Source organism: Microtus oregoni, unplaced genomic scaffold (assembly GCF_018167655.1).
Source record: "Microtus oregoni isolate MIOR12 unplaced genomic scaffold, Mior012 000036F_ref0000092, whole genome shotgun sequence".
Classification (NCBI taxonomy): domain Eukaryota; kingdom Metazoa; phylum Chordata; class Mammalia; order Rodentia; family Cricetidae; genus Microtus; species Microtus oregoni.
Genome location: NW_024543095.1, coordinates 612354 through 622641, shown reverse-complemented (window position 1 = coordinate 622641; position 10288 = coordinate 612354). Strand labels below are relative to the sequence as shown.

General features: G+C 52.5%; 1 protein-coding gene across 1 annotated transcript; it reads left to right on the top strand.

The window, feature by feature from the left end:
• Positions 1 to 1302: 1302 nt before the first annotated feature.
• On the top strand, positions 1303 to 9420 carry LOC121433103 (transmembrane protein 214). Its single transcript, XM_041631362.1, has 17 exons — positions 1303 to 1514; positions 2518 to 2717; positions 3140 to 3290; positions 3484 to 3618; positions 3836 to 3918; positions 4301 to 4406; positions 4491 to 4572; positions 4851 to 4952; positions 5301 to 5442; positions 5780 to 5871; positions 6138 to 6186; positions 6362 to 6475; positions 6866 to 6983; positions 7706 to 7802; positions 7968 to 8124; positions 8261 to 8406; positions 8596 to 9420. The coding sequence occupies exons 1-17, from the start codon at positions 1364 to 1366 to the stop codon at positions 8720 to 8722; spliced, it is 2052 nt and encodes a 683-aa protein (XP_041487296.1). The 5' UTR covers positions 1303 to 1363; the 3' UTR covers positions 8723 to 9420.
• Positions 9421 to 10288: the final 868 nt, after the last annotated feature.

The window sequence follows — 10288 nt, the reverse complement described above, 5'->3', positions numbered from 1 at the left end:
TAGGAAGGTTGAGAACCATTGACCCAGGCCATGCATAACGAGGCTTGCTTAAGGTGGTAGAGATCTTGGACTAGAATTCGCTATTTATGTACATGTGTGTATCTGTGTGTGGCTATGTGCACATGCATGTGTGTGCTCTCTGGTGCCAGAAGAGGGCATTAGATCACCTGGGGCTGTAGTGGGAAAACCAAGTGTTTCTCGTCATAAAATAGGGCCTCTTCTGTGACCATATACATGTGACATCGGCGATGGAACAAAAGGAGCATTGTTGGTGTCTGAGTAGAGGCGAACAGTGACCTGAGAAGTTAACAGATTGGTGATCAGCTCAAAGACATTTCATCTGAGACAGTCAGCCATGCTCAGGCCTGACTGGGATGGAGGATCCCAGAAGGAGGCTGCAGGGGTTGGTCATCCCTCACCTGCCTCCCCCTCTGTGACTCATCCTTCACACAGCTCCGTGTTTTGTTTTTGTAAGGATCATGTCACCTAGCCATTGTTTTCTAAGGTCTAGAGAATAAAGTCCAGATTTGGCAGCCAAGACCCTTTTATAGGGCTGGAGAGATGGCTCAGCAGTTAAGAGCACTGGCTGCTCTTCCAGAGGTCCTGAGTTCAATTCTCAGCAACCACACAGTGGCTCACAACCATCTTGGTGCCCTCTTCTGGCCTTCAGGTGTACAAGCAGGCAGAAAGCTGTATACTAAATAAATAATAAATTTATTTACTTTAAATAATAAATAAAGAAAAAGAGGAAGATTCTTTTTGAGCCCTGTCATGTTGAACTACCTGTAGTTTTAGCACCCTAGACCTTTGTCTAAATTAATAAAGCCATACAGGTGAAGTAGTCTCTCCACTGGCCGTGATCCCCAACCAATGAAGATTCTCCCTTCCTAGGAGCCATCTCAACTGCCACCTGTTTCAGGAACACTGCCTTCGTCCTTCTAGGGCTTCATTCATCCCCACAATTGAACTGTACTGCCTTTAATCCCAGCACTCGGGAGGCAGAGGCAGGTGAATCTCTCTGTTAGTTTGAAACCAGCCTGGGCTACAGAGCGAGTTCCAGGACAACCAGAGCTGCACAAGAGAAAGCCTGTCTCGAAAAATCCAAAATAGGAGGGAAGACAGAACAAGAAAAAACGGGACTAGTCTTCATTTCCAAGCAGGCCCAGGCCGCAGGTGCGGGCAGAGTAGTAATTTTTAGCCGCTGGAGCGGGGCCTGGCTGCCGCCGGCCACTCCCCAGACCCGCCACGCGATGGCACGGACGGACTACGAATCCCAGGCTGCTTTGCGGCGGCGGCAGCGACGACGTGGCACCCGGGGAAGGCCGTGTGGGCTGGAAAGCCAGGAGGTAGTGGAGCCGAAGTCATGTCGGCCAAGGCAGCGGGCCCCGGGGGCTGGGAGGTGGTGAAGAAGGGCCGGCGACCTGGAGCAAGCAGCGGTGGACGAGGAGGCGGCGGCGGCGGTGATCGCCGAGCGCTCGGGGAGGCAAACGGAGTGTGGAAATATGATCTGAGCTGTGAGTACCCGCCGCCCCCCACCTGGGCCTGTGGGGCAGGGGCGCGGCGGAGCAGCTGCGGAAGCCGGGAGCGGATCCGCGGGACCCCGGCCACCCCTCCCTGAAGTGCCGGGAGAGGTGGCCATCCCCACCGCACTGGTCAGGAAACGGAGGCCCAGCGAAGCCGACTCTCGAGTCGGAAGAGAATGGAATTCAGATCTCCATCTGTTAAGGCCTTTGCACACAGCACTTTGAGCTGTCCCGGCCCTCGTTGGCCAGGTGTCTGACGAGTGACTGGACAGAGGCATTGGGGATCCCACACTGTACTCCTTTTAAAGTAACCAGCGTATCTGGGAGGGGTGGATGCGAAGCCCAGGACTGGAAGGAATGACCCGAAATACACTCCGACCAGAAGTTAATCTCTGTGTCACCGACCCCATAGTCTCCAGAGGAGGGGAGAAAGCTTGCCACTTGTTGAGTATAGAGCTGTCATTTTAGAACCAGCAAGAACTGGGAGTGGGGGGCTGGAGAGATGGCTCAGTGGTTAAGAGCACTGACTGTTCTTCCAGAGGTCCTGAGTTCAATTCCCAGCAACCACATGGTGGCTCACAACCATCTGTAAAGAGGTCTGGTGCCCTCTTCCGGCACCAGAATATTGTATATAATAAATAAATAAATATTTAAAAAAAAAAAGAACTGGGAGTGGGAACCATGCTAGGGAAATTCCACCCTCAGAGACTAGCAGCCAGAGCCCTTGAAGCCCACCAGTCTGCACCCGAGACTGGCTGAACTCCCACGTGCTTTGCTTTATCTGATAAAGAACTGGAAGAGCCAGGGACCTGCTGGTGGGGACTGAAATCAGCCACCACAAGGGCTCTTTGCTGTGCTTCTAAAGCTCCCAAGGGAGAAGCTGGGGACAGCATCTCACAGTAAATGACTTAGGTGCCCCTGCAGAGAAGGGACCACTGTGCCTTGAGCCCTGGGGTGTTAAGGGTCTGCTGTTTTCTGCCTGTCATCATTCCAGCACCAATCCAGACCACGAGCACTCTTTATGAGCGTGGCTTTGTGAAAGTTGTGAAGGGACAGAATAAAGAGCAAGTTCCACCCCCTGCTGCGGAGCCTAAGAAGCCAGCAAACAAGAAGCAGCCAAAGAAGGTGGCAGCTGTCAACAGCCAAAACCAGAAGCAGGGCCCATTCCGAAGCCTGGAGGATGCCCTGAGAGCTGTAAGTGGACCTAGGCGTAGGGTGCAGAGAAGATGTGGAAGGTAGGACTGTCAGACGAGAGGAGTTCCAGCAAAGATGGAACGCCAAGGGACAGAAGGAAGTAGGATGTTCCTAAGAACCTTAGGCAAGAAGAGTGATAGAAACCCAAAAACAAGATGGAGGTGATGAGAAGGCTGGCTTGGGTCCTCTGTCCCTTAGAAGCTGTCATCTTTCATTCCCGTCTGCCCTCTGTTCTCTCCCTCGAACGTGTGAAGGGCCTACAGGTGTATGGCGTTGGGACCAGCATTCTCAGCTGTCCTGCCCCACACTTACTTAGGATCTGGGTGTGGCAAAGTCGTAGCGTCCACATACGCAAGCCTCCTTCAGCCACCACCGACCTGCCCCTATTTGCCTTCCCTGCCCCTGTTCACTCTCCTTGACAGCTGGATGTGACAGCTCTGCAGAAGGAACTGGACAAGAGCCAGAGCGTGTTCACTGGGAACCCCTCTGTGTGGCTGAAGGACCTGGCCAGCTATCTCAACTACAAGCTCCAGAGTCCCCAGAGTGAGCCCACCCTGAGCCAGTATCCGCATGGTTAGTCCCCCACCCCTCAGCTCAGATAAGGATGTTCTGAAAGGGTGAATGTTCCTGAGAGCCCAGTACCTCCACTGTCCTGACTCGGACGTGTGGCTGTACAAGTGGCGGGATCTTCTTGGGGAAGAGAAAGAAAGCCAGCCTGGGTGCAAGGGCAGCCTGTCCTAGCTCTCACAGAGGCCAATGGCCCCAGATTATCCCTACAGCCTCGTGAGCCGAGAGCTGCGTGGGATCATCCGAGGGCTGCTGACCAAAGCTGCAGGGTCTCTGGAGCTCTTCTTCGATCACTGTCTGTTCACCATGCTGCAAGAGTTGGATAAGACACCAGGTAGGAATGTCCGTGAAAGGTGACCGTCTTGAGAGCCTACCCTTTTTTTCTTGCTGCTGTAGTCATCAGTTCCTTTCCCAACAAGAAATGTCCTAATCGCCTCAGACGTTTCTGGGAGAGAAGGGAGGAGGAGATAGGGCTTGGGATCGCAGCTGGGGAAAAAAAAGTGTGGGGTGCCAAGTCATATGAGTGGATCTAAGAGCATACGTCTCTCTAGGGGAGTCGCTACATGGATACCGCATCTGTATTCAGGCCATTCTGAAGGACAAGCCCAAGATTGTCACCTCAGACCTGGGCAAGGTGAGCCTTGGGTGGTACTGGGGACACTAGGGGTAGGACTAGGGAAACTAGACAGAGTCTACATCGTTAGGTTTGGTTCTGGGAGGGAGTAACACATAATACCACTAGCATTTACTGTGTGTCTCTGTTGGATAAGGTTGGCATTATGGAATACTCTGTTGGTATTATAGAATGGCTGGACCATAGAGAAGTGCCATAGCCTTCCTAGAACTGGTCAGCCAGTGCGTTGAGAGTCAGGGAGAGCATCACTGGGCTCACTGTGCCACACTGCCATAGGGTTCCACTGTTCTTGACACCCTTCCCACCTACACCTGTCTTCCCACTGGGATCTGTAGTTCTGGTGTGCTAACCTATAACCTGCCCCTTCTACCCATCTCCTCAGTTCCTAGAACTTCTGAGGTCCCACCAGAGCCGACCAGCAAAGTGCCTGACCGTCATGTGGGCCTTGGGGCAAGCAGGTTTTGCTAACCTCACCGAGGGACTGAAAGGTAACAGACAAAGAAGGATGGATTGGTCTCTTCTCTGATGCCCCTGTGCATGAGCCTGAGACTTGCTGACTTTTGACTTTACAGTGTGGCTGGGGATCATGCTGCCTGTGCTGGGCATCAAGTCTTTGTCTCCCTTTGCCATCGCATACCTGGACCGGCTGCTCCTGTGAGTAATGGGGGGACAGCGAGGGGAAGGCCCAGGGTGTCCACAAGAGGCTGTTTCGGCAAAATGGGATGCCGTGATCCTGGTCTCCATAGATGCGAGGAAACTCAGGACCAGCTCCTCCCACCTCCAAGTGTGATGGTGAGGAAGGAAAGGGAGGGAGCCATTGAGGGTTGGGGATGGGGTAGAGTTTATGCCCTTCTCCCTGGACACTGGCTTAGCCAAGGTCATGACTGGAGCACCAGAGTGCTTTCCAACAAGCCTGTTTCTCCTTTCTCTAGGATGCATCCCAACCTCACCAAAGGCTTTGGCATGATTGGCCCCAAGGACTTCTTCCCACTCCTAGACTTTGCCTATATGCCCAACAACTCCCTAACCCCCAGGTAGGACTGCTTTGGAACATGCATACAGGGAGAGTTCCCAGTGCAAAGTTGAGACACCACAGTGCATTTCCATCCCCTTTCCCCCAGAAGCCCTAGATTTACATCTGGAAAGTTCTGCAGGAGGTTTCAAGGGGCCTGTGAAGCCCAGAAATTATATATGTCTTTGAATGCGACAATTTTTTTTAATGCAACATCGGGCAGTGCTTAAGGAGACAAACTTTGCAAGGTGCTTCTGTGTGCAAAGACTCAGAACCATCCCAAGACACTAGGTGACTCTCCCTTCAGGCCAGGGATAAACTCAAGTGTCACAGTTCCATTTACAGCCTGAGCCTGGCCCTCCTCCCTTAGCCTGCAGGAGCAGCTGTGCCAGCTCTTTCCCCGATTGAAGGTGCTGGCGTTTGGAGCAAAGCCAGAATCTACCCTGCACACCTACTTCCCTTCGTTCCTGTCCAGAGCCACCCCTAACTGTCCTCCCGAAATGAAGAAAGAGGTGAGCAGTCCTTCCCTGCCCAGAGTGCAGCTGCACTTAGTCTCATCATGGATGTTCCCTGGTTCTGCAGTTCACTCCACAGCCACCTGCGCCCACACTCGTGCTTTCCCAAGCGAGTATGGGCCTGAGAGGTAGGAGGGTGGTCAGTGGTGGCCTGTCACTGTAGACAAGATCTGTAAGCTAATGCTGCAGCTCAGGAACCACACCTACCCTGTGATAGCATCTCAGCTTCTCAGGAGTCTTGACAGGCTCTCTCAGCCTTCATGATAGACATGTTGTTACCAGAAGCCCCAGCCCTCCTTTTCATCATCATCATCCTCTCTCTTGTTCTGTGCAGCTCCTGGGCAGCCTGACCCAGTGCCTGACTACGGACCCCCTCAGCACCAGCGTCTGGAAACAGCTGTACCCCAAGCACCTGTCACAGTCCAGGCAGGTGGGGGTGGGGTCACCTGTTCTGGTCTACACAGAGAAGCCTCCTAGTGTATGCTTCCAGACTAGGGCTGGTGTGTCATACCAGAAACACCAGTCACTCTTCACCAGGCTCCCACCTCTCCGTTCAGTGAGAACACAGCTGGGTGGCCTTAAAGAACTACTGTGGGTGGGGTCTTTCGGGACTCAGAACCCAGGGTCTTGGTGGCAGAGAGGGGAGGCAGGCCCAGTGGGCTGCTGACTGACAGGAGCTTGCTCCTCCACAGCCTGCTGCTGGAACACTTGCTCAAGTCCTGGGAGCAGATTCCCAAGAAGGTGAGGAGCTGAGAGGATGTGGGAGACCAGAGTTGTCTGGGTTCTCAGTTGGTCCCCTTGACCTCTGCCCTCCCTTTTTTGTGCCTTTGACACTGAGCATTAAGCAAGGTTGCGGCACAAGATGCTGTTATAGGCCAAGACTCACACTCTCATCTCATCTCTTGATATTCTGTAGGCTCGGAAGTCTTTGCAAGAGACCATTCAGTCCTTCAGGCTTGCCAACCAGGAACTTCTAAAGAAGGGCAGTAGCAGCAACGAACATGTTGTCAGCTGTGATACAGCCTGCAAGGTGTGATACCCAGCCTCTCCAGTCCATACAGTCCTGCATCTGTCTTCACACACCCTGGGTTGTGCTTGGGTTACATCCCCGTCCAACCTGTCTGTGGATCCCCCTTTACCTCAAGTTTCTGTGTAGGCCTAGCTTGGGGCTTGCTTTTTTTTTTTTTTTTTTTTTTTTTTTTTTGGTTTTTCGAGACAGGGTTTCTCTGTGGTTTTGGAGCCTGTCCTGGAACTAGCTCTTGTAGACCAGGCTGGTCTCGAACTCACAGAGATCCGCCTGCCTCTGCCTCCCGAGTGCTGGGATTAAAGGCGTGTGCCACCACCGCCCGGCTGGGGCTTGCTTTTAGAAGCAGAAACCAGGCCTTCTACCTCTGACCACTGTCCTTTTCTCTGCTGCCAGGGCTTGTTGCAACAGGCACGGGGTCCTCGACCACCCTGGGCCCGGCTCTTCCTGTTGCTTCTGGTCTTTGCAATAGGATTCTTATGCCATGACTTTCGGTCACACAGCTCCTTCCAGGGTAAGTAGTGGTTGGTAGTCTAGGAAGAGAACATGGTGGTGGGCACAGAGCTATGTGTCGCATTTCCAGAGCCCACCTTGTCCTGATGAGTTCTCGGTGCCACAATGCAAGCCCTTTGACCTCGGTGTTCTATGCAGGTTGGATATTCCCTTCAGGTTGGACGATACTCTGCAGGAGAGACATGTTTACAAATCTACAACTCCTAAACACATGTTTTCTCCTTTTAACTCCTGAGGAAGAAGAAAGATTTGGTCTCAGATTAAGATCATAGCTAGTAGGAACAGAAAGATAACAGTGGCCACATGTACTTGCTGCCACATATGACAGTCTGAGTTCCATCCCCATGGTACACATGGTGGAAGTCAGCACAAATCCTGACCTCACGTACGTGCTGTGCCATATCCACATGCGTGCACTAAATAAATCACTAAGGGTAGTTTAAAAAAGGAAGAAAGATCACAGCCTAGTAAAAGGCAGATACTCAAGCCTGAGGTCTTCTAACCACTCAGTCCAAAACTCCACCAATGGCCCATTCTTCCTACTCTTGACCCAGCAGAAGTTATTCAAATCTGGCCTGCAAATCTCCCTCCCAACCTGTCTAGTTAGACCCGAGAGCACACGAAACTGTCCCACTGCCTCCCTGTGCCTGCCCCAGCACCTGTGATGTCTGTCTTCCATGCCCTGCCCCTGCTCTCCCAGCTCACCAGAGGTTCCCTTTGCAGCCTCCCTCACAGGCCGGTTGCTTCGATCCTCTGGTTTCCTGCCTGTTGGCCAGCAAGTGTGTGCCAAGCTCTACTCCTCCAGCCTGCAAAGCTACAAGTGAGCTCCTACCAAGGAAGGCAGGGTGATGCCGGTGGTCGGGGCAGGCATGGACAGTGGGAAGTACTTAAACTATTCCTGTCCTCCCTTTTTTGTCCTTCCTTTGGTGAGCAAGTTGGCCTGGGGAAGCTCAGAGTATGCCTCTGTCCTCCGATTTCTCCACAGCTGGCTGCAGGAAACATTGCCAGCCTATAGCTCCCACCTGATTGCTGTGGTACAGCCCGGTTTGCAACTGGCCTGGACATACACCAATGCCACAGTCAGCTTGCTTTCTGCCCACTGTGCCTGTTTTGGTGACAGCTTCACTGGCTTCCTGCAGAGGGTAAGTAAGCTGGAGATCAAGAGTCAGAAGATCCATCCCCCCAGAGACAGAGTTCTTGGGAGGGAGCAATCCAGCACGGGCAGAATCTCATTGCCCTGGGTATCTTGTTCCAACCACTCTCTATGGTCCTCTGCAGGCCCAGCTCCCTGAGGCCCTGCACCAGCTCTTCCACTCCTTGAAGGAGCTGCTGCTGCTCTTCCACCACAGTGTGCTGCTGCCCATGTGGCACCTGCTGCTTGTGGCCCTGGCCCAAGCCCAGGAGTACTGCCACGAAGCCTGCAGGTAAGACCTCTACTACAGACTCTACAGGTTCCTGGTGACCCACTTCTGACCCTGGGGATAAGGGTACACCATTCGTTTTTGTTACAGCCACTCTGGGATGAATATTATGGGTTCAAGCTGCACCCCTATGAAGTGACACAGTCCCACACATGACACCCAGCCCTCTCAAATGTTCTGCTTTTCTCGTAGAGGAAAAGTGACCTGGGACTGCATTAAGACACAGTTCAGCGAAGCTGCCCGATGGACATGGCTCTGCCTACAGGATGTCACAGTGGCTTTCTTGGACTGGGCACTCGCCATGATATCCCAGCAATAGACCCTGCTTGCCTGACCACTGGTTTCTGTGGTGGCAAGCTGTCAGAGACTGTTGGAGGGTAGAGAAGGCAGCTCTCTCTTCACCTGGTGCCTGAGTTCTGTCTCCTAGACGAGGGGCCAGGTGCCTCTGCCTCACTTCTCCCATCTTCAGGGCAGTGGCCAGAGTTTCTCAGCCTCCCGCTCACAGGTCTGCTAGGTGTCTCAGGCCCGCAGCAGCTCCCGGCCTCTTTGGGCTGGTCGCCTTGCTCTACATCTCTCACCCCTCTCTGTTCCTCCATCTCACCACTTAAGCCCCCACAACCCACCGCCAAAGAAGGGACATAGCCTCCTTTCCTCATTCCTAGTCATAACTTAAGCCACAGCAGGAAAAGGGAAAGGACTTCAGAAGGGCCAGCACCATAGTGCTGGGACAGCAGCGTCACCTCCACCTGCAGCCTGGGTAGCCATCAGTGGACATGCAGGCCGCGTAGAAATGCCTGTTACCTCAGGTCACCCAGAACAAGCAAGCCTTCTGAGGCCACTGGGGCCCTGCTCTGTCGGCATCCCGGCTTCCCAGTGCTGTTCCCCTCAGTGCCAGAGTCTCTCTCACCCCTCAGCAAGAGCTGTCCGCAGCACCACCCACCTGGAGAGCAGCGCCCTTACGTCAGCCTGCCAAAGAGTCAGCGGATGGCTCCTGGGTAGAATAAAGGACAGAGTGGATTTCTAGCTTTCCTTTCTTCTTATCTTCGTGGGGATTTCCATGGTTGGGTACAGAACAGCAGTCTTGAGCCTCTGCCCTGGGTATTGCACTGATGATTGAGCTTCTGCCAGAGAAAGGCCATCTCTGTCACTCACCACGAGACTCCCAGGATTCAATTGGCTCTGCTGATTTTGTCTGACTTGTCAATGATTTCTTTCCAGAAATTTCCTCCATGTGAATGGGGAGACAGGCAGAGCTGGGAGATCTCCCAGTCCTTCATTTGGTTTGTTTTATGAGACTGGTTTATACACCGTAACCCCTGGTGTTCCCAGTGAGAAAAAGTGCTGTCCAAGGGCCAAATGTGGCCTGCTAGGCCAGACTGTCGAACAATGGTCCAAGTGTCCCACAACATATTTTGTTTGTTCTTGTCCATCAGCCACAAACAAATTAACCCTATCTCATAATTTGGAGAGGACTTTTGACAGCCTGGGGCGGTCACAGCACAAGACAAGATACTTTACTATCTCAAGCAGAGTTAGAGAATGCTAGCCTGGTGTTTTGTGTTTCAGTTCAGCATCCTTGAGCATGTTACAATTCTCTGTTGTCTTCTACTCTGTAGTGATTTAACTTGAGTTTATAATTTCTGGTGTTAAAACCCTTAAATGTACCAGGTGCACACCTTTAATCCCAACACTTGGGAGACAGAGGCAGGCAGATTTCTTTGAGTTCAAGACAAGCCTGATCTACAAAGTGAGTTCCATAACAGCTAGAGCTGCAAAGAAACCCTGTCTCCAAAAACAAACAAACCTGATGTACTGTATTATCTGTAAGTGATGCTAGCACACTGGTAAATTGATTTTGAATATGTGTTATTTTAGAGCAATTTCA

Excerpts from the sequence above, each read along its gene's own strand:
- LOC121433103 (XM_041631362.1), top strand. The coding sequence starts at position 1,364 with ATGTCGGCCAAGGCAGCGGGCCCCGGGGGCTGGGAGGTGGTGAAGAAG. Across the intron at positions 3,919-4,300 it reads TCACCTCAGACCTGGGCAAG|TTCCTAGAACTTCTGAGGTC; the intron begins GTGAGCCTTGGG and ends CCATCTCCTCAG. Across the intron at positions 5,872-6,137 it reads AAGCACCTGTCACAGTCCAG|CCTGCTGCTGGAACACTTGC; the intron begins GCAGGTGGGGGT and ends GCTCCTCCACAG.